At 43.5% G+C, this 22,621-nt stretch overlaps 10 protein-coding genes across 11 annotated transcripts; all 10 read right to left on the bottom strand.

The window, feature by feature from the left end:
• LSM04_002980 (ABC transporter-like) lies at window positions 1-1,091 on the bottom strand (the record flags this gene model as incomplete). The annotated part of the gene is made up of 1 exon (XM_067334444.1): window positions 1-1,091. A coding segment is annotated over one exon (1,091 nt), but the record flags the coding sequence as incomplete, so codon positions are not given.
• Window positions 1,092-1,686: 595 nt separating this feature from the next.
• LSM04_005991 (uncharacterized protein) lies at window positions 1,687-2,718 on the bottom strand (the record flags this gene model as incomplete). Of its 2 annotated transcripts, none has more annotated exons than XM_067334442.1 (1): window positions 1,687-2,718. In XM_067334442.1, the coding sequence occupies one exon, from the start codon at window positions 2,716-2,718 to the stop codon at window positions 1,687-1,689; it is 1,032 nt and encodes a 343-aa protein (XP_067193365.1). The 2 variants fall into 2 exon arrangements, with proteins under 2 accessions (XP_067193365.1, XP_067193366.1); XM_067334443.1 differs by having other exon boundaries at window positions 1,687-2,679.
• A 262-nt stretch (window positions 2,719-2,980) lies between these two features.
• LSM04_001176 (uncharacterized protein) lies at window positions 2,981-5,314 on the bottom strand (the record flags this gene model as incomplete). Its single annotated transcript, XM_067334441.1, has 1 exon — window positions 2,981-5,314. The coding sequence occupies one exon, from the start codon at window positions 5,312-5,314 to the stop codon at window positions 2,981-2,983; it is 2,334 nt and encodes a 777-aa protein (XP_067193273.1).
• Window positions 5,315-8,269: 2,955 nt separating this feature from the next.
• LSM04_003319 (SKP1 component) lies at window positions 8,270-8,818 on the bottom strand (the record flags this gene model as incomplete). Its single annotated transcript, XM_067334440.1, has 1 exon — window positions 8,270-8,818. The coding sequence occupies one exon, from the start codon at window positions 8,816-8,818 to the stop codon at window positions 8,270-8,272; it is 549 nt and encodes a 182-aa protein (XP_067193319.1).
• Window positions 8,819-9,629: 811 nt separating this feature from the next.
• On the bottom strand, window positions 9,630-11,237 carry LSM04_008337 (Organic solute transporter subunit alpha/Transmembrane protein 184; the record flags this gene model as incomplete). The annotated part of the gene is made up of 1 exon (XM_067334439.1): window positions 9,630-11,237. One exon carries the CDS (start codon window positions 11,235-11,237, stop codon window positions 9,630-9,632), a length of 1,608 nt encoding a protein of 535 aa, XP_067193417.1.
• A 496-nt stretch (window positions 11,238-11,733) lies between these two features.
• Window positions 11,734-12,126, bottom strand: LSM04_004823 (Ribosomal protein S8; the record flags this gene model as incomplete). Its single annotated transcript, XM_067334438.1, has 1 exon — window positions 11,734-12,126. The coding sequence occupies one exon, from the start codon at window positions 12,124-12,126 to the stop codon at window positions 11,734-11,736; it is 393 nt and encodes a 130-aa protein (XP_067193343.1).
• A 366-nt stretch (window positions 12,127-12,492) lies between these two features.
• LSM04_008504 (uncharacterized protein) lies at window positions 12,493-13,539 on the bottom strand (the record flags this gene model as incomplete). Its single annotated transcript, XM_067334436.1, has 1 exon — window positions 12,493-13,539. The coding sequence occupies one exon, from the start codon at window positions 13,537-13,539 to the stop codon at window positions 12,493-12,495; it is 1,047 nt and encodes a 348-aa protein (XP_067193421.1).
• Window positions 13,540-13,847: 308 nt separating this feature from the next.
• On the bottom strand, window positions 13,848-15,059 carry LSM04_000252 (Membrane insertase YidC/ALB3/OXA1/COX18; the record flags this gene model as incomplete). The annotated part of the gene is made up of 1 exon (XM_067334435.1): window positions 13,848-15,059. The coding sequence occupies one exon, from the start codon at window positions 15,057-15,059 to the stop codon at window positions 13,848-13,850; it is 1,212 nt and encodes a 403-aa protein (XP_067193255.1).
• Window positions 15,060-15,490: 431 nt separating this feature from the next.
• Window positions 15,491-17,575, bottom strand: LSM04_005960 (Translation elongation factor EFTu/EF1A; the record flags this gene model as incomplete). Its single annotated transcript, XM_067334434.1, has 1 exon — window positions 15,491-17,575. One exon carries the CDS (start codon window positions 17,573-17,575, stop codon window positions 15,491-15,493), a length of 2,085 nt encoding a protein of 694 aa, XP_067193364.1.
• Window positions 17,576-18,442: 867 nt separating this feature from the next.
• On the bottom strand, window positions 18,443-22,159 carry LSM04_004833 (WD40 repeat; the record flags this gene model as incomplete). Its single annotated transcript, XM_067334433.1, has 1 exon — window positions 18,443-22,159. One exon carries the CDS (start codon window positions 22,157-22,159, stop codon window positions 18,443-18,445), a length of 3,717 nt encoding a protein of 1,238 aa, XP_067193344.1.
• Window positions 22,160-22,621: the final 462 nt, after the last annotated feature.

Here is a 22,621-nt window from a genome sequence, read left to right as displayed (position 1 = left end):
AGGAACACCTGCTCAATCGATGTCTGCGAGACGTGGTAATCCGTTAAGCCAAGTTCAACGTGGTTTCTCTCCAATAACTCAAACGCCAGAGACAATTTCGTTGTCCGAGGCAGGGCAAATGTCATGCGGTTTGAGCGGCGCTCCTCAAGTCGTGTGCCCGGGAAATTCTCTTTGAAGAATGCCTCCACCGCGTCCACTGATGGCTCGTCCTCTCGGCCGAGGCGCACCGTCACCTCAAACCCACTACCGTACTTATTTTTCAGATGCGTCTTGTCGCCGATGCAGCGCAACGTGCCGTCGACCATGATGGCTACACGGTGGGCGAGTGCCTCCACCTCCTCAAGGTGGTGTGTTGTCAACACGACGGAGCAGTTGTCGGCGATCTTCTCAATCGCGTTCCACAAACCACGCCGTGCAACGGGATCCATGCCGGCCGACGGCTCGTCGAGGAACACCACACGCGGCCCACCCACTAGCGAGATCGCCACGCTAAGCTTGCGGCGATTCCCTCCGCTCAGTTCGTGCGCCAGCGTGCGGCGGTAGTCCGTCAACTCGCATATGCGAAGTAGACCTGCCACAACGTCATCGCGCTGCGTCGACGCAACGCCACGCACACCCGCGTACAGACGAAGGTGCTCCTCCACCGTCAGCAGGTCCAAACACGCGTCGAACTGCGGGCAGTAGCCGATGTTCCGCAGGGCCTCTGCGCTGTCATTCGCAATATCGTGGCCGCAGACAGATGCCTGTCCACTTGTCGGCAGGAACTCCTGGCAGAGGATGGCTATAGTCGTTGTCTTACCCGCTCCATTTGTGCCAAGGAAGCCAAACACCTCACCAGGCTTCACACCAAATGTCAGATCCCGCACCGCAACCTTCCCACCAGGGTAGACCTTGCGTAAGTTCACCACACGTACAAGGTCATCCGCACGCTCCGGCAAGCTCATCACCTCCTTGCGCTCCCGCACAACGTCCTCGTCTTCAGCTTCTGGTGGGGAACCAGGGTTATGAAAGGGCTTCCGGAAGTAATGCCGCCGTGCAGGGTGATCAATGAAAATGGTGAGCAGCAGAAAAACCGGAGTCTCAATAGCCATGTAAACACAGGGCCAACCCACAGTATCCATGTCCCACGCCGACGCAGAGTCACCGTACGCTCTCTGGATTTGCAAGACAGCCAAGTTGTTGATACACTCACCTATACAGTAGCTGGGGATAATGCGGAAGACCCAACGCAATGCTTTTGCAACATGCTCTGTTTTCTCAATAAGAGAAAGTATAGATACGGCAAGAACAAATAGAAATCCAATGACAAAGCCAGCCAACATCACTACATTCTGAGCCTTTGAGTAGTCGTTGAACATGAAGCTGAGAATGTACGCCATCGCGATGCCAGACAGACCGTATAGCAGAAATGCCACGATTGTCGCACCAATATTCTGTGGGTCAAGGTACTCCCTACGGTTGAAAATGGCAAACACAATGATCACTAGAAACATCGTGATTAAATAGGAGCAAAGGTCAAACACGAAGTTTGAGAGCCAGTACACCGCAAACCGCAGCCCAGACACATTTTGTAGATGTCGAGCCTTGCATTGGCGCTCCTTCACCACCCACGACACGAACGTTGATGGGATAAAAGTGAACGGGATCATTATGACAATCGATATTAACATCGCGTATATAGAGGCATTAACAATCTCCTCCTGTCGAGTCTTTGGGAGAGTTTGCACACGGGTCACCATTGGTTTGGCCGCACGATTCGCTCTGAAGAGGATTCCGTTGTAGAAATTCACAACGCCAATCGCAACCTCGTGTGACGACGATGTATTGTAAAAAATCATGGTGGCACCCCAAGGGTGGGGTCGCGGCAGGAAATGGCACCATACCGTTCCAGACTGTGTGTGTGGTACGTTGACAGTAGGTGCGCAGAGAGAGAACTTGACGTAACGCCGGGTACCACGCTCGTCTCTGCGTTGGGGAGAATGGCACCGACAAATCAAACACCGCATCACAGTTCGCAACATCGACCTGCACGTCTGTCCCATACAAATTGTTGCTAAGCACCAGCGTCGGACTATCAAAGAACTTGATGAGTGTTAGCAGCATTGCCAGCAGCACACACACAACAGGGCACACTATCTGAAAGAACTGAGTGCGCCGGTCCCGTAGCGAGTTCCACAGTCGCTTCGCCATCAACGCAGAGAACTGTGTCCGCATGATCTCTCTCTCACGCTGTATCAAATTAACATTCCACACACACTGTTCAGCATCAACCGGAGTGTTGGACTCAGTCTCGCCATTACTACTGGCTTGCATCGATGCAGCCTCCGCGATCTTGATGAAGATCTCCTCTAGCGTTGTTACTGAGAGGGAGTAACTGCAGACACCGAGCGAATTGCCACGCGTTTCAAGGTCGCTGAGCAGACCAGCAAATTTATCCTTCTTATCCATCGGCAACCGAAATGCAATCTCGCCAGCACCACTACCGACAGACTCCGCAGACTCCACATGTGAACGCACAAGCTCTTCCATGGCCTGACGGTCGGCATGGGCGAGAACAGAAATTGTCATCAGATACCCAGCACCAAGCTTAGACTTTAGGAACATGCTGCTACCTGAACACTGTAGTCGACCCTTGCTCATGATGCCGATACGATGGCCCAACAGATCCGCCTCGTCCATGTAGTGTGTGGTCAGCAAAATCGTGTGGAACTCGGACATCCGCTTCAGCAGCTCCCACGTGTGACGGCGGGCACCCACATCCATGCCAGCAGTCGGCTCGTCAAGAAATACAAGGGGCTCTCGCCCACGAACGCAATGCCCACAGACAGCTTACGCTTCTGACCACCAGAGAGGGCCGATGATCGACTGTGCTCCTTATCCTGCAGATCCACAGCCTCCAGCAACCGCTCTACAGCCTCTTCCAGCCTTGCACCCTTCAATCCCTTGATCTTTGCAAAGTAGCACAGATGTTCACGGCATGTCAACTCCGGCCACAAGATATTGTGCTGCGGGCAAAATCAATCTCCTGGCGCACCTTTGACAGCTGGTGTCGCACAGAGAGTCCGTGCACATAGCAGTCACCACCGTCAGGCTGCAACATTCCTGTCATCATGTTTATCGTGGTGGACTTGCCAGCGCCGTTATGACCCAGCAGCACAGAGATCTCACCCTCCCGCAGACTCCAGTACAAATTGTTCACGGCAAGAAAAGACCTTCTACTATGTTTAAACTTCTTCCGCAGTCCAGCAATCCGTACAGCACTGTTCTGCTCATCCTCTACTTCCTCAAACACACCGTCTGGTGCACGCCCATCGCCTTGATCCTCACTGTCATCATGTCTCCCACGGGAGAAGCACCACCGGATCGGCTCCAGAATACAGAACAGAGGATGCTTCGGCGTTCCCCACTCCCTCGGCATCACAGTATCGAGGTACACCATTATGAGCAAATACAGCACCGTGTCCAGTAACAGCATTCCCATGATAACAAGCAGGTTTGGACTGTCACGGAAGTATGTTATGTCCGATATAGACATGCCACCAGACAGCTCGTGATCAAACAAGATGGAGACACCCACGGCAAACCCACTCGGCGACAGCAGCGAGACGGCAACCTTTGCAGGAGCTGGAGCATCATTTACCACAAACAGGGGAATGGCAAATACAAAGTAGAAGAGCGGCGACAACAAGGCGGCAAGCCGTGCTCGGGAAAACAGAGCGGCAAACAGAGCTGACAACGTGATCGTTGAAAGGCTAAAGAGAAAAAGCAGCAGAAAAATGACAAAAAAGTTTGATTTTGACATGTATGTCAGCTTCATTATGAGCGCCATGAGCAAACTTGTGATCATGTACTGCAACAAATACACAACAAACCACGCGAAATACATGGCTGCCTCTGAAAGTCCCATGATTAGCATTGCCTCACGGAGACGTAATTCCTTCTCAACTACGATGAGACGTGTTAGTTGCGAGACGGGGTAAAGAAACCCCATCACCACGATAAGCGGTGCCAATTGACCAGCTATAGACAAGAACAGTTGCTGGTCGTAAGCAGCTGTTGGCGTAGGTACAATAAGAAGTCTGTCATTTGTTGGGACTCCAGTTACCATGTTCAGATAAGCCTTGCTGATGGTTTCCTGCATTGTGAGGAAGCCAGAAAGAAGATAAAGTTCATTTGTTGAGTTGATAAGTCCTCCACGATAGTTTGGCTGGACAATACGATTGGTTCTCGGTAAGGCGGAAGAGTTCAAGCGGATTGCCACATCACACCTCTCAGCTGACATCTCGTTGACTTGAACGATACCCCAGATGGGTACACTGCCATTTGACAGCTGTTCGGCAGCATCCACGCTATGCGTTCCACCATAAATATATCGGAAGTATCGAGAACTGGTGTTAAAGGCCTCTACCAGGGCAGCTGTAGCAGTAGAGACAGGAGCAAAAAATAATTTTCCATAGGCAGCGTAGGCGGCGTCTTCATTATTGTACGTACTGATTCTACCAAACAAAATAATATTAATCCATTTAATGGTTATTAGTAGATCCAATGGCGGAACTGATGCAATTTTTCCACGGGCAAACCAACGGTAAAAAAATACAGTTCTATGAAGGACAGAATCGAAGCAGAACCAGTCTGGCACTTCCCCGCCGAGGGGAGCGCATATAATGCTACTACTTGTTTTTAAGTGACCACAATCTTCAATTCCTGGAAAAGGAGCCTCCGCTCTGGTACTATTGTAACATATTGAGGTCCCTATCCACCGATCTACCGCAATAGCTCGCCAGTAGTCTGATAAGTTATAGTAGTCTTTTTCGGGAAGTGTTCCTCCTCCAATAATCTTCCACAGGATAAAGGTACCAATAATAAAAAGAGTGGGAACTACGAATTCAGAAATTGCTCCACATGATCGACGAATTTTGAGCAACAAGACACGCTGAAGTGTCGCTTTCAGCTGTTGAAGGAAAGTAGGATTTCTCTCTGCACGTGTAGAGTATATCTCTGCGACAAAGGTGGTACCATCTTCTTTGTTTGCAGAAGGAATTTCGTCTGTACTCCCCTCTCGTGCAACGGTAAAAGCGGAGGAGCTGTCAAGAACTATTGGTTGCAGCACCTCCCGCGGTGCATTGTCGGCGCTCGGTGAGTCAGTGGTGATCATCTCAAAGTCTTCCACAGATATACTCGGCGTATCGCTGATGTCGGACGGGACATGACGGTGGGAAGCGTCGCCTTCACCCAGTCCAAGAGTCGGAGTTTTTGTCTCCTCTCCATTGCTGTGGGTATTTTCATTACTGTACGTATACGGATTCTTGTACATTATATATATATATATATACTATTTTCGGATGCTTCTATTTCTTGTCGTGACCACACGCAAATCGAAAGTGTATGCCTGTATATGTTGACAGTATGCCGGTGTATGTGTGGCTTTTTTCGAGAGAGAAAAGAAATATTACTTGGCTCACTAGAGCTTTTTTTTTGTTAATGATGGAGGAAGGGGAGCAATATCCCTATTATCGAAAAACTACAGTGATAACGTGTTATTTGTCTAATACATAGAGAAAAAAAAGAGAAAAAGTCCGTTAAATTAAGACAGAAGGCAAAGGAAAAACTGCGGCAAAATATAATGAACATTTTTCTTTAAAGGATCACATGGGGACTTGATGTCACCTTTTTGTTAGTTGTTGTTTGTTGGTGCTTTTTTTGTATGTTTTTTTTTTTTTTTTGCGTGTGTATTTCATAGTTTTAGCCCACCTGTCCACAGCTACATGTGAAGCAAGGACAATAACGCAACGCAGAAGATATTCTTTTTGTTCTGCCTTGCTTTGTTTTCTTTTTTTCGATTTGTTTTTTTTCTTCGTTGTTCTTGTTATTTTGTTTTTCTCTTTTTTTTCCTCTTCCTCCCGTTTTGTTTTCCTTCCTCTACCATTCTCCTCCTCTCCCCGCTACACTATCTATCATCACTTCTAAGATGCAACCGACAGCAGAAGCACAACACACTTGCCACACCAGATTGGAATATCCGTATTCTTGTTGTTGTTATTGCATTTCGTTTTTCAGATTAACTGGTGCAAATTTACAAGTGCATATGCACACATGTACACACAATTACCAAAGTACATAACACGTGTATATAATTAAAGACACCAAAGGTGTTTTTTTTTTCTTCTTTTTCTTCGATAAAAAAAAGATCCTTAAATGCTTTCTCTCATAGCATCAACATCCTCTTCTTTCCTTCTCTCCATCTCTTTTTCTCTCACTCCCACTAACTCACTCGTGTCTGACATCTTCCCCGCCCAAAAGGTCATCTAAACAGACTGAGAATGACACACACAAAAAAAACAACAAAAAAAGCACACCCCCCCCAAAAAAAAAAAAATTCCACAAACAGCTGTTGCAAAAAACCACGATTGACGGCGCACAAATGTCAAAACAGAGAGAGTTTGAGAGAGGCAGAAAGAAAAAAAAAACGGACATACGAAAATATGTGGCTCAGAAGGGAAGTGAAGCAATAAATAAAAGGAGTACACAAGAGGTAAAAAAAACTATATATATATATATATATATATATATATATATATATATATAATTCGCTTTTCCCATTTACATGCACAGAACAATGTGCAGCGTTGCGTTTGGTGTCTGTGCTGCCTCTGAAGGATGCACCAACGACTACAGCACGAAAGATAGTGAAGAGAATGGAGTGAAGAAAGAAGGAAAGAAAAAGATGACTGTGTCGCTGTTGTTGTTGTTGTTGCCGGATTTCTTTGCTCAGGAGGAAAATACAGGGACACATTAACATTTAAAAAAAAACTGAACAACAGTGGCAGTAGCAAAAAAAAAAAGGCAGACACACAAGAAAACAAAAAAAACCGAAGAGAAGGTGTAGAATAAACAAATGAAAAAAATGGAAGAACGAAAGGGAAGGGAATGAAAGGAACAAAACGAAAAAAAAACTTAGTAAAAAAAAATTAATAAAAAAAAACACCGAAACCAAAACAAAAATAGTCTCAAAAAAAAAAAAGAACAAGAAGGAGAGAATAAAAAAGATCAATAAAAGCAGAAACAGACAAAGCAAAAAAAGGAAGAAAACAGAAAGTGCAACGTGTGACGCGCCTTCCCCCATCTGGTTGTTTGTCAGTTCGTTGTTGCTTTCAACACCCTCAATTTTTTTTTCTTCTGGTCGATGAAGCACCAGCGGCAGTTTCTTTTATTTTTATTTTTCACTGCTGGTCCCACTGTCACTACTTCTTCAAAATGGGGTAACTAGGCAAAAAAAAAAGATCCACACAAAATAAATTATAATATGATACAACGCACACACAATTAACACAGATTTTCCCCTTCTGAGTCTGGCAGTTTTTTTTTGTTTTTCTCCCTCCTGCTTATTTTATTGTTTTCACCTTTTCCAGCCCCCCCCTTCAGAACAGTGGATATAACTGCAAAAAAGAAGACATAATCATGCAAAAAAACAAAAAAAATGAGAAAAGAAGGACAATTACACTAGCTGGACTGAGGTATCGGAACTGCAGCTGTTCATTAATCATTTCTTTCTTCTTTCTTTTTCTTTTTATTTCCCCCTAATTGTGCGTCTGCATGATTCACTTTTTCCTCTCAATAATAGTCCTTCCTCTCTCCATGCTGCGTAGATTATCTCCTGTTTTCTCTTTTTTCCCTTTCATCCCATCGCACCCTGTTATGATTATTTCGCTGCTCACTTTCGTCCTTTGTTTTTTTTTATTCTTTCATTTTCCTTTGCCAAAAATAAAAGATCTTCTTGTTTTTGTTTTTATTACAACTTTTACAGACGCACACAAAGCTTTACCTCACTTTTTTTTATTTTAGTTTTTTTGCGAAAATATCTATCACAATCACCTCTGAAATATTCATATTTTTAGCTTACTTTACTTTCCTTTGGCTCTTGTGTATTTTTTTTTTCCTTCACCCCCCTCCTCTTTTCACTTTTTTAACACTTTTTTTTCTTTTAAGTTTCCCTAACACAGAATCCATCCCCTCCCCACCCCAAAAATATATATTTATTATACCCTATAATATAATATATAAGATATACATACATATATAAATAAGAAGTGAGAACAAAAAAAAGGAGGGAAAGAATGATGATGAGGAGGAGGAGGAGGGAAGGGGAAGGACATGTCCGCACAGAGAAAAACGTATATAACATTAATAATAATAATAATAATAATAATAATAATAATAATAATAATAATAATAATATATATATATATATATATACTCATTTTCTCTCTACCTACGCCTCCTCACACCATCTGTTCTCTTCACGTATTTTTTCTTCCTCCTCTGGTGTGAAGTCACTCTCAATGTTGAAGAGTTCGCGTATCTGTTCTGCCGACTTTCCACGGATCATACTGGCAACACACGCACAAGTAAGATCCAGCAGATCCTTTACATTGAGAAAGTTCGCAGCCATGATAACATCAATAAGCACCTCGTGCTGCTTCTCGTCACTGTCCTTCACCAGGTGTGTGTACAAAAATGTCTTGTCCCACTGCGAGATGATGTTCTCTATTTTTGACTTTAACGGCTTCTCAATGGGATCGGCTCGGTTCTTATGATGGTGTTCCATGTACTCAATAACCAGTCTTAGTGTGTGGCCCGACACGTTTGGGATCGGGATGATCGCCTTGGAGTCCTCCTGGTCTTCAAGCATGTCTTTCAACAGGCCAGACATCATGGCCACCTCACGCATCACCTTAAACTCACGCGGGGGTTGATCATTGCTCTGCAGTATACAATACTTGGAGAAGTCAACATCGTGTGAGGTGATTTCCTCGGGCATTCTGCACACACCACCTGCCTCTTTTAATTAATTATTTCTTGTGTGGCTTTGTATCTTCTTGACGCAGTGGTTTGTTAGTTCTTTCCTCTGACGGTGTACCCGGTTTAGTATCCTTCCTCTATGTATTTCTTCTTTCACTCTTTAAATTAGTGACCTTGTTAGCTTTCTTTTTTTTTTTCTTTCTCTGAACGGCTCTACTTCCCCCTAAGCCACTCACCCCTACCGTTAAGCAAAGGAAATACAAGAAATAAATAAATAAGTAGTTAGAGCAAACAATGCCGTGAGGCAATGTTAGGCTCAGAAAAACCAGAAGAAAAGAAAAAGAATAAAAGAAATAAAATAGGTTTATCTTACTGTAGGAAAACAAGGACTTAAACAGAATAATCCCTTTTTTTTCTCTTCTTTTTTGGGGGGGAGGGGAATAGGGTTTGTAAAATAAAATATAATATAATAAATTATATATATATATATATATATATATATATATCCACACAGCGAGTAATTCGCCGTTTTGATGTGATCATTCCATACATGATGACGTCTGTCCATCAGAAACCTCACTACTCTGTCAGAAATAGAACCCTTTGCATCATAAAGGGACGATCGTCACACATCCAAAGAGCCGCAAACACTAAAGAAATCGCACAGCCGTGTGCACATCAATGGCGACACCAAGCAGGAATTCATGAAGTAAGAAAACGGTGTCTGAGAATCATATTACAGAGTAAAAGAAAAAACACCATCATCATAACGACCACGACTACTCCACAAAACAAGCGAAGAATAAAACATGTAACTATCACACAGCTTCTTACTTTGTCTCCGGTGGAACCATATAATCCCCACCACCGGGTTGTAGTGTCTCTCTCTGGAAGGTACGCAGCAACGCCTTACTCTTGACACCAATACACTCCTTACATTTGTAGCCATTTTTACGACGCACCATTTCGCGGTCAAATCGACCACACACAACGCAGTAAATTTGTGGTGTATTTATCTGCATCTGTGTTTGATGACTCTGCAAAAGCTCTGTGTCTACCTTTACCGCCTCACTCGCAGCCTCGTGTCGTGTTCGGCGCAAGATAACATCTGTATCGGTGAAATTCATATCACGATTACGTTCTTCTCTATCACTGTCCTCATCAAAGTGCAGTAGACCGTCCGTACGCACACCATAGTCTGTTGCAATTGCGTGATGCACGAGTTCCCCAACCGTTGGGTCACGTCCATATACCACCATCGCCTCATCCATCTCACCAAACCCACTAACAGCAGTAGAACCATTAATAGGAGAAGCAGAAATAGCACTACCTTTGGTTTTATTATTATTATTATTGGGTTGCTCCATATCATCAGGGTTGTCATATTCGGTATTTTCCTGATCAACAAGTTTACCTCGGCGGTAAAAAATAGTAGCTAGAGTATCTTCAATGACGTCATTAATACTTAAGGCTGCGTCAATGTTACTTCGAATGTTACGGTTGTTTTCGTCTTTAATGTACATGGGTACTGCAGCCATTTCTTCATCTAGTTTTTTACGCCCAAAAGCTGCACGATGCATGAGTGCAACAGGAAGAATTTCAAAGCACATAAGAAGATCTTGAATAGCTGCACTAACACGTTCCTGTTCATGTGCCGTTGTACCCGTGTAAAGTAAATTTGCCTTTACAAGTAAACTGACCATAACACTTTGCCAAAAACTAAAGAAAATAATTGTTTTAATACACAAAAACTTAAGAAATGGCTTTGCATAATGTAACTCCTTCTCAAGTTCAACCTCAAATAAAACGAGGTAATATAACGACATTGTAATACTAAAGTTAATGATAATTGCCAAATAAGTGTAGGCATTGTTGAGTGAAAAATCACCCTCATTGTAGACCCCCATAGGATGAAGCATCATGGCAAGGAAAGAACATAACGGTTTGATCAGAGCACACTGCAGCACCCAACGTTTGCAGCGAAGATAGAATGCTGTGTCAAGTGGATACATTGGTAACCAACAAACAGGGAAAAGGTGTACGCCTTTATAACGTTTTGCCTTTAGTGAGCGCAATAACTGTCCCTCTCCACCACAGTACTTTAGCAGCAGAATAAAGAACATGTACAGGACAAAACTCTCGTAAGTGTCACGTATAGTTTCAAGAAAGAAACGCGTATTTACAAGAATAAGTGACAGAAGTGAAAAAATTCCATATATAGGAATCATGGCGATGATACGAATTATAATGATCTGCATCTGTGGGTAGTCAAAACGAGCCAAATGTTCACGTGTGTCGGCAAATGACAAAATGCAAGCAATCACAACAAACACAGCTGCCGCATATGTAACACTGGGGTTTAACGTCCACGTCATGTCAAGGCTCATACTGGGAATTGACGATACATCGTCGCTGCCATTTACTTCATGGTTCACCATAGATGTGTAGAACAGACGTGGTGAAAATAATATTAGTTGATAGGTTCTCCTCACTTTTTTTTTAACTCTCAGGAAACTTATGTTTCGCTGACACACACACACACACACGCACGAATACAGGGAGAAAAACAAAGAGGAATAAAGAAAATAAAAAGAAGAAAAATCCCTGCTTCCTTTACTTTATTCCTACCCCCTATTTATATTATTATTATTATTATTATTATTATTATTTTTATTATTGTTTGTTGTTGTTGTTGCCAAATAATAACCAACCACATCCAAATATAAATTACAAAAAAAGAGGATAAGAAAAAGAAGAGCAACAAAATCAATATAGGAGTCTCCAAGATAAAATGACGGTTAGCCAACATGGGTGATAGAGGATGGAATCCTCTTATATAAACAGTACAACAACAAAAAATAAAACAAAATAAAATAAACAACTTAAAAAAAAAAAAAACGAAAACAATTTAAAAAATGCAGGGAATTTCGTGACCTAGTAGAAGAAGCCAAGAACCTTTCCACCAGTGTTGCGGCTCCTAGCCTCCTCGTGGTCCATGATGCCGAGCGATGTTGTAAGCACCACAAAGCCAAACTGACGGCTGGGAAGAATGTTCTTCACCCACTTCTCAAAGTCGCGGGCCGTGCAGTCAAAGCGCGGGCAGATGGCACCGCACTTGTTGAGGCGACCATTGAGGTTCACCACAATCTTGCCAGCACGGTGGTCGTCAATGATCTCAAACTCGCCAATGTAGCCGTGCTTCTGCATCACCTGCAGGAACTTCACAACCACCTTGGAGGATGGGCGGATGAGCACCTGGCGCTTGCCACGGCGCTCAGCACTCGCAATGCTGCGGAGCGCATTGGCCAGAACACTCATCATTGTCATCTTTGGGCTCGCTTGGTTCCCTTATTTTTCTTTGTGTGTTTTTTTTTTAATATGCGTGTGTGAGAGAGAGAGAGAGAGAAAAAAAAAAAAAAAAAGAAATTATACATTTGTAAGAAAATGGAGAACAAGAGTGAAACTTTAGCAATAATGAATAGGAAGTTTAACTTGAAAGAAGAAAAACAATTCATAAAATCATACAAACAAAAAAAAACTCGCACGGGATTATATTCCCTCCATGGGGTCTTTCTTTTTTCTCTTTAACGCATCGTTCTTCACTCATGTCTTGAAGTCACCCACACTTCCCTCTCTCTCCCCCTATGGGTGTTCTTATTCGCCTTTTATTTTTCTTCGTTAGTGCCGTCTACATTAGTTGCGTGGGTATCGCTGCTTCGCCCGACGCTGTGGATTGGGTCGTGGCGTCAACTGCAAGTGATGTCCCTCCGCCAGCGCGTCCAAGCCGTGCACAACATGCGGTGGCGGTACCCTTGTTGTTGTTATTATGTTTGATGTATTTCTTGTGGTTGTCTCTTGTTGGCTCCGAAGAAAATCCACCTTCGCACCGCGCACCACCTCCATCGTGTGTCGCCCAGCCCACACAAACCACATGGAACGAAAGTGTGAATACTCGTTTCCCACGCCCTTGGGATGTTTAAAGTCATAGCGGACGCGTGGCACTAGATAGAAGGGTTCTGTACCTATTGGAAGCACAGTACTCGTGTTGTTGTTATTATTGTTATTTTGCTTACTCTTGCCACTATTGTTGCCACTACTTCCGGCATCCCGTGACCCCTTTTCCCCCTTCCACTTATCATCATGATGATGATCATTGTCATTCTCTTCTTCCTCATCGGTGGCCACTGCTTTCAGAAAGGGTGGTGGTTGTAACACGGCGGCCGGAATAGTTGGTCGAGTACGCCGTGGTGCGTTGATGTCGCCTTTTCCTGTTGGTGGTGCTGCAGTGAAGTAACGCCGCACTGCCGCCTTGTACCATTCTTTTGTGGCTGTGTAGTCCGGCACCAAGAAGGCAAAGGGTTTTTTCGCCACCACCAGGTAGCTGAACATACGCTCAATGTGATCACCGCTAAATGGAGGATTCGTGATTAACATGTCGTACTCATGCGGTACTTTATCCTCCGCAATGTCCTTGTAAAAATCACGGTTCTCGTGAATCACACGCTGCACACCGAGGGTGTTCCAGTGTTGCATCACTGTACCGGCACAATAATACGGATCGTAGACAATAAAGTTCTCCGGTGCTGATGGACGTACAAGTTGGCGCAGTTGCTGTACAATCACCATAATATCCCTCAGCGCCATTAAGGATGTCTCGAAATGATCGTTGAAGTCCGCGCGGAATGGGTGCCGCAGGTCAGCTGGTGGTGTTGTATCATCCTTCGACCGCCCCCGCTTCATCCCACCATCTAATCACAGATTTAGAATTGTATAAAATTATAAATATAATAGAAAGGAAAAAAAAACAAAATGAATAAATTATGAGGTCATCCCTCATGCATGCATCAACATTGCAGATGGTCATTAATACGGGTGTGAGGAAAGGTACGCTATAGGTATATACCCTTACACCTCACTTCATATATCTATCTATTTCTCTTTCTTTCTATTTATCTGTATCGCATCCTCTGACGCAAAATATGCACAGACACAGAAAAACAATCACACTTACAACCAATCTTCCTGTTCCTCAAACCTTTCCTCACTCCCTAACCTTTCCTCTTCGACCTGGTTAGGTCCTCACTATCTTCAAATACAACCTCATCATAGTCATCAATCTTATCAAATTTTTTCTTCTTTTGCTCATCGCGCAACATTTGTCGTTCCTTCTCACGTCGTGCTTTTTCTTCCTTTGAGGCAAATAGACGTTCCATGATGGATGGACCCCTTACTTCTGTAATAATTTGTGATTTGGCAGCTTGTGGTGGATCTGGGAATTGAAAAAAGTCTCGGAACGGTTGCCAACGGAGCAACAAAGGCTGCAAGAGACCCGCTGTTGATAAACCAATCCAGTAAGCGAACATGGCTGAGGGTTGTGATGCAAACGCGTAGACGCCAACTAACGACCCTACACGCACTGCCCAACGAATATAAATACCACTAGAACTACGTCCACCACGCTGCATCATTTGATTTAGTTCAAAATTCATTAAAAACATTCCAGCACATATAAATGGTAATCCATACGTTGGATCCGGCATCGTCAGATCTTTAACCCATAGAAAAGGTGCCATTTCCAGGTCAGTTTCATACACTGCAAGACGACGAATAGAAAAAAAGGCAGACATTGTGATGGGTGTAGTAATAGCCGTTAAAAAGCTCTTCCACTGTGCACAACCATGTTTCTTCATTAATGCATATTTCATTCGATTATATCCATCTTTAATCACTCGCTTCTCAGCGCTACTGAGTGTACGATCATTCTTGGCACGACTTTGACTATTAGTAATTTCAGAAATTTGAGGCCCAATTTGACCCATTCTCAATGCGTTACGGTGGCTATAAAGAGATGGAATAAGTGTGAAGAGACGCATGACTACGCCGTAGAAAAAAAAGACATGTCCCCAAGTACCAAAGTCAAATCCGAGGAGACCATCATGTCGTAGACTACGCATGATATCCATTTGCTTCTCCACTGGCTGCATGAAACTCACTATCCAATCCCAGAAATCCTCAAGCTTCTCAAAGACACTTCTTTCTGGGCGAATGAAGTCATCTACTTCTAGCGGCTGCTGTGCAAATACTTCTGGCAGCTCCTCTTCGATATTTTGATGTGATTCCCGTTCGGCAACAGCCCCACTTCCCCACTTTGTCGGATTCCAGCTAATGCAGCGCGCACTTGTTAGCGTTACTACACCAGTAGTACGCAAAGCAGCAGCAGATGCAACGGTAGCACCACAGAATGGTGTAACACGCCGCATAGAGGCCCTGACTAGGATTAACTGGACAGACATCTTTAAGAAAGAGAAAACAGTAAGAACAAGAAGAAAAAGAAAAATATATAAATTTATATTCATACATAGAAATATACATATTTGTTCTCAATTTGGAACACCGAAATCTACTCATCCATATTGATTATATCTTTTTTTTTCTTTTCATTCTTTATACACACCTTCCTTTGAGTGGCAGAAAGGCATCTTAGAAACACACACAATAAAATAGAAAAAAACGTTTAATATGAGAAAAATGTCAAAGGAGAAAAATATAATATAAGTATTAAAAGAACAACAGATTTCCAATACTTTCACTCAAAAATTCCCTCATTGACTTTTTTCATTCATTTTTTTTTTTTTTTTTCGTTTCATTTTTTTTTTTCTTCTTCTCTCTGTAGAAACGGAAAGGATAGCTTTTACGACTTGCCAGACTTTGCAAGTGATTCCTTTGTTGATTCATAGAGCTTTGTAACAAGACCAATTGCAATTGTCTTGCCATCCTCACGCAACATGAATCGTCCCATCTTATCGAAGTCTTTGTGTGGTTCCAACACAACGGGACGGTCCAACTCCATGCGAGCAATCACCACATCACCTGCCTTCACATGGGTTGGATCCTTCTGCACCACTTCGCCTGTTTTCTTGTCTACTTTTGCAAGTAGTTTATGAAAAGAGGCCTCCTCCTGCGCAGCGTGAGCGTGCAGCATAACACGTGAACCGGCACAAACAATGTTTTTCACATCAAGAATCACCACACGAGCTTGAAAGTACTCAACTGCACGGAGAGATGTTGGAATTGATGTGGCAACATAACCAGCGTGTATATCGTTTTCGTCTACGCCACGCACACGCAGGTGCACATTATCTCCAGGATAGCATTTTTCAAATTCTGTAGATTCGATGGATATACCTTCGACAAGGGCTTCAATTTTGGAAGGAAGAATCTGAATTTTTTCACCTACAGCAATAGAGCCAGACTCAACTTTACCATAAATATACACACGACCTTCATCTTTGTATGCACCAACCAAAGGGATACAGAGAACATCATCTTCACTTTTTGATTCTGGTAGCACGAGATTATCGATAAATCCCATCATTGTGGGTCCCTTATACCAAGGGCAAACACCTTCAGTTCTCTTAATAAGGTTTTCACCAGTAAGACCAGCAATTGGAATGAAAATAAGATTTTTCGCCTTTTCTTCATCATAGCCGTTTTGCCGAAGGAACGGTTTCAATTTACCAATAATCTCGTCATAACGTTCCTTGCTCCATCCAACCTCATCCATCTTGTTAATAACGCATATCATCTGTTTTACTCCACATGTGCGTACCAACATGGCATGTTCTCGCGTTTGTCCACCCCTTTCAAAACCTGTTTCAAATTCACCAGTTCGGCTGGAAATGACGAGCACACAGACATCAGCTTGAGTTGCTCCACCAATCATAGAAGGTACAAAAGCCTTGTGTCCGGGAGCATCAAGAATTGTCAAACGTCGGTTTTCAGTTTCAACATAAGCTGCACCAGTCTCACGGGTAATACCCTTAGTTCGCTCATCCTCTGAAACATCCATAACATATGCATATTCCCATCCTTCGCGATGGTAAACCTCAGCTTCACGGCGTAATTTATCCATCTCTCGTTGGTCCACTAGTCCTTTTTCCATCAGCAAATGACCAGAAATAGTAGACTTCCCTGCATCCACGTGACCACAAAAAACTATGTTAAAATGTTGACGTGGATCTCGAAGAAATACTTTTTTGTTTTGTTCTCTTTGTTTCGCTATCTCACGGCGTACACTTTCTCGAAGTTCCTCAGGGGTCATCTTGGAACGTGCGCAAGTAACATCTTTTTTATCTGTGGTTTCTGCTGAAGTTCCAGCTTCCTTTTTAGTTTCTTCAACTTTGGCGTCCTCATTCTTCTGCTTGATATCATCAACCTTTTTCTTCCCAATGGAAAGAGTTCCTGCTTTCGTCTTCTTTGGCACCACAACAGGTTCTGCAGTACCACCACCAAGAGATAATTTAGACGTTTCAACTGCAGAAGATTTTGTTTGCTCCTTTTGTGCTGAAGGGGCCGTAATGGGTCCAAAGTTATTATCAGACTGACTCACAGAGGTAGCACCTTGCAGTTGTTGGGTTGAATAAGTTTTCCCTTGTTGTCCACCGTAGCCACCACTTTGTTGTTGATAAGAAGGGTAATAACCGCCCTGTTGACCACCGTAGCCACCTCCTTGTTGTTGATAAGAAGGGTAATAACCGCCCTGTTGACCACCGTAGCCACCTCCTTGTTGTTGATAAGAAGGGTAATAACCGCCCTGTTGACCACCGTAGCCACCTCCTTGTTGTTGATAAGAAGGGTAATAACCGCCCTGTTGCCCAGCGAAACCTCCATCCGGCTGCTGCCGCTGCTGCTGAGGCGGGTAGTAAGCTCCCTGCTGAGCCTGTGGGTTATAGGCATTCGCATTGGGATTGAACCCACCCGGTTGAGACCAAGACATATTTTTACTCAAGCACCACAGTCGTTTCTTGTAAATATGGAGATAACGAAAGCAAGAAAAGAAAAGAAAAAAAGAAAAGAAAAAAAGGAAATAGTTTGTCATAAGGGTTTAAAAAAGATCAAAAACTAAATAGTAAAAGCAATGATTCCTTTAAATGGAGAATTATGTACTCCCAGTTAGGTTGCCAACTAACATTTCGTTAGTAACCTCGCGCATAAATGTGCTACAAGAAAAAGTGTGGTTCAAGCAACGTGACCACCACTAAATATTGACACTAAACATTTTTCTTCTTCGAGGGCACAATTACAGAGACCTTTCCTCACTCCTTTACTCCGCTAGTCATTTTATTTTCTTCGAAGAGAAAGAATAAGGACGAATGAGAAAAAGAAAAATAAGGCAAAATGCAATCATAGGGAATAGTAGCGTATCACCTACTCCAAGATTATCGATACTATTATTCCGTTTTTCATCTGCCAATAGCAGCGCCTCGCCCACATACCCCAAGGTGGAAAAAAAAAAAAAAAATGACCCCCAAACTGGAAAGTGGAATTATGGGGGTCGAGAGGGGGTGGAAAAAAAAAGTCCTTCTCTGAATATACTTTCTTCTTTGAGAAGCGCACACAAACAAAGAGATATACATACACGTATCAACAAAAATAGTTGGAAAATTTTCCTCTATCTTCAACAGACTCTTGCTCTCCACCCCCCTCACTCTCCCACACACATAAAGACACCACTAATTCCAATCCTTTCCCCTCTTATTGGTTTCTTTCTAATTTATTTTCTGGTTTTCCTTTCTTTCGCTCAATACTAAATGTAGTAATCATTTTAAAAAAAAAAGTAATTCAATATCTCAATATTGGTTCTTCACAGAAACTTGAGATTCAAAATTGGTTGAATTGCATCAAAATGCATATCAGAAAGCTGTCGCCACGCACTCTTTCCAGCTGGAGTTCCTGTTGTATTCACATAGTTGGTAAGCAAACCAACCACCTCCGATGATAAAGCCCCTTGCTGCAATAGTTTGAAAAGTTCTAATGCCGCCTTTGAAACTGCAGATCGTCGCTGGGCATTGCTGATCTTTTGAATATCTGCGCAAAGTTTCCTGGCGAGTGCCTGGTATGCAGGATTCAGAGAATTGATATCAAAAAGTGACAGACCCCCATCATCAACACCTCCAGTTGGTGGTGGAGGAGCAGCAGAAGAGGGATGGAGAGGCATAGAAGATGGAAAGGTTCCACCACCATATGCTGTTGATGGTGGACCAGGTCTTTGTTCGTTTGAAGGTGCCCGATATACAGGAAGTGAAGGAGTAGGTCCAGCCGGTTGTGGCATTACATTTTGATGTGAAAACCTATTTTGAGACGATGACAATGATTGTGCCTGAAGCGTTGCATTTCCCATACCGCGATAGCTACTCACTGAATCACCTGGTAATCCATCTTTGGGGGTGGAAATACCAGAGGGGTTATTGTAAGCTGGCATCGTTGCTCGGGGTGGTCCTCCTGTTGGCGCTCCTGGTGTTGCTCCTACTGCTGCTCCTACTGCTGGAAGTACTGATGGACATGCCGTTCCGGCACTCACTGGGGGAGGAGGTGGTGGTACTCCTCCTTGTACTGTTTGAGGTGGGGGTGGGTGTGATCCTGTTGCTCCTACTGATCCTTTCCTTGAAGAAGGATTATTGTAAAGTGATGATGTACCCACAGGAGTCTGCATATTGGGGAATGCCGCACTATTTTCATATGGTGTAGAATTTACACCGAGCATCGAAGGTCCTCTCGAAGGAAGTTGGGGAGTTGCATTGAAGCCTCCAGCTTGTTGAGGAAGGGCTACAGATGTCCCAGAAGGTGGCGGCGGTGGCATTGACACACCACTATTCCCCGGATGCACTCCAGTTTGTTGCATTCTTGGGGGTTGTGGTGGACCTGGTGGTTGCGCTGGCGTACTTTGCATAGATGAACTTCGTGATGCCCCAGGTAATGGTGGTGGTTGTTTGCTTGGGTCTACATAACTTTGTTGTGGTGCAGAATAAACTCCAGGGGCTGCCATCTGCGGTGACTTATGTGATGGGACAGACTGTAGCCCATTGTTGTAATTACCAGTTGCTGGAGGAGGTGGGGGTACAGAAGAGACAGGAGCTCCTTGTCTCATTGATGAATAAGAAGAAATGGGGTGAGGCATAAGTCGAGGAGGAGGAGCAACAGTAGTAGTAGTGGCGGCATTCGTATTTGTAGGCATCGTAGGTGCTGAAGGAACTGGTCCCCCAGTTTGCATCATTGGTGGTGCCTGTTGCTGTTGTGTGTACATGTTCTGATGCGGTATGGGTTGTTGTTGTTGTTGTTGTTGTGGCTGCTGCTGCTGCTGCAAAGGCATCGGTTGAAGTTGAGGTTGTTGCATTCCCATTGACGCCTGTGGTAGTTGTTGATATTGCTGATATTGTTGTTGTTTCTCCGTTAAAAAGGCAAGACATGAGGGACTCGGAGAATCCGACAATGGATCCACAGAGAATGGAAAGGCAACTTGGGCGAGATGGGCCTCATACTTCAAGCGGTCCACCATAATAGCAGCCCCACGGTTACCAATACTGGCAGAGCGTTGGAGAATGGACACTGCCTCAGTAATTAACCCATCACCCACCAATCTCATACCATACTCATGTAAACAATCAGCAAAGTAGCTTGATGTTACTCGACGACCAGTAACCTCTTCAAGAAGAAGTGCTTCACGCATCATCTTTCGTACAGGTACATTATCTTCACGCCAGAGTTCCAAAACGGCATCCAAATTTCCACTACATACAAAACATGTAAAGGCACCTTCTCTGTTCCCCTCCTTCTTAAGTGCTTCTCCCAACTTATCACATGCCTCTGAAAAGCCTTCACCTACAAAAGAGATTATAACTGAAAGTGCTTCTTTCCATGGGACTCCTTCACCTGCAGTCAAAGAAGCAAAATCTCCAGAGGCAATTGCAGCTGCGTACACAACATGCCTTTTTTGGGGATGATTTTTTAATGTATAATGGGCATACTCCTGCTGTACCCGCTGCAATAATTTACCTCCTTGTAAGTATGCAATAGCGAAAGCATCATCAAATTGACGTTCATCTAGGCAAACTTCAACTGCTTCACGGATACGACCGGCTGCAATATGAGCAGCTGCAACATCCTCAATACGTTTTTTAGAAGCTTGCATTGTTTCAAATGGATCCTCAACATCATCGTTAGCTGTAGTTTCATCATTAAGATAGACAAGAATAGGTGTACGATCATCTTTACAAGCTGCTGCCGCTGCAAATAGGTGAAAGTTCTCCTCCCTTAACCATCCTACTCGCTCCTCTGAACCACGGGGAAATCGCTGTAACGCCTTACGAAATACGAGATCCTGTGAAGTTGTCGGACTCATAGCGTTCCTCTCTACAATATGTGTGAGTCCAACCATAGTTGTTGAATGAGGTACAAGAGAAGCAATAAACCCACCCACACTTATAGATGCTCCACATGGTTTCTTCAACCACTTTGGTGCAGGTGATCCTGCCGTAGTAGTAGTAGAAACGTCTTCAGCTGTTGATACACACAAAAGCGGTTCAAAAGAAGATGTTGCCAATACTGCTGGTAAAACTGGTGACCATTGAGCGTCAATAATATATCCACTTTCCTGTTGTAACGCACCACTTTGCTCTCCTGTTGCTGGATCCCACCAAATCGTTCTGCCATCAGCTCCACATGATGCAATCATTGATGCATCCTCTTGATTCCATGCGAGTCCTGTCACAGCACTTTCGTGACCTCGTATTTCCCGCAATGGTACCATAGACTTTTTTAGATCCCATATTTGAATTACAGGATCTTTTTCGTCCAATCCAACGGCAATTTGTGTCGCAACCACAGGGTGCCATGCGATTGCATTAGCACTCACACCTGTCTTCCCTCCTTTTGAGACATTTAGAGAAACTGCCAATGACTGCGACTTTAAATTCCACACATTAACAATGCTATTAGCAGAAGCAGTTGCAATAATATGAGGATACTTTGGATGCCATTGTAAATGAACAATAGCGGCACTATGTGCAGCATTTGACATAACAGGAACTCGCTGTGGCTCTCGTGGATCTTCGAGCGTCCATACATCCCACTCTCCATCATCTGCACCGACTGCAAGAAAATTTGGCTGTGAGGGATTAAACTGACAGCCACGTACTGCACCACGGTGCTCAACTATGGAGCAAAGTAGTGGGTCCTCTGAATTGTGATTCGGATTTTTTTGATAATTCTTCATAATGATGCCGGCATCATATATATACACTGCACCATTACTGCATCCCACCGCTATCAATCCACATGGACCGCCAAACGAACACCAATCTACACGAAACGCTCGCTCTGGAATAATGGTACGGCCTACAACAGGCATATCGGTTTCATCTGTTTGTGTCACGTCAACAAGGCGAATTTCCAAGAAAGCTTCATTGCTGAAGTCATCATCCATCGCCCCCGCTAGTGATGCAGCCGCAATGTATGTGGGAGTACCAAGACTGGCCGGAGCCCATGCAAATGCGCATGAAAGGGGTGAGGTCTTAAGACGCATTACCTATATAGGACTCTCTTATTGTTGTTGTTGTTGTTGTTGTTGTTGTTGTTGTTTTCTTTCTTTTCCTTTTATATTTTTATTCCCTCTTTCTCCTTTTGTACCTTGACTAATAATATCTGCGGTATTTGCGTCTCTCCGTATTTGTGTACGTTATATATAATATAAAAATATTTATTTAACTACACGTGGTGCTCTAATTGGCGGTGTATATCTTGTTCCTTCGTTGATAGCTCCAAATAAAACGACCAGAAAGAGAGTAAAACCGCGCGCCTATCAAAGTAATTTTGAATAAACTTGTTTCCCTTGTACACACAAATATATATATATATATATATTTAGTTATTTATGAATAATATATACATAATCAAAAAAGAAGAAAAGATCGATGAGAGTGAGCATCCAAGAGAACAAACAAAACCATCAATAAAATCATTTCCCCCAAAATAAAAAAAAAAATAC

This window comes from Trypanosoma melophagium, assembly GCF_022059095.1.
Source record: "Trypanosoma melophagium isolate St. Kilda chromosome Unknown ctg17segment0, whole genome shotgun sequence".
In the NCBI taxonomy this organism is placed as follows: domain Eukaryota; phylum Euglenozoa; class Kinetoplastea; order Trypanosomatida; family Trypanosomatidae; genus Trypanosoma; species Trypanosoma melophagium.
This window is presented reverse-complemented; position numbering and strand designations above follow the sequence as displayed.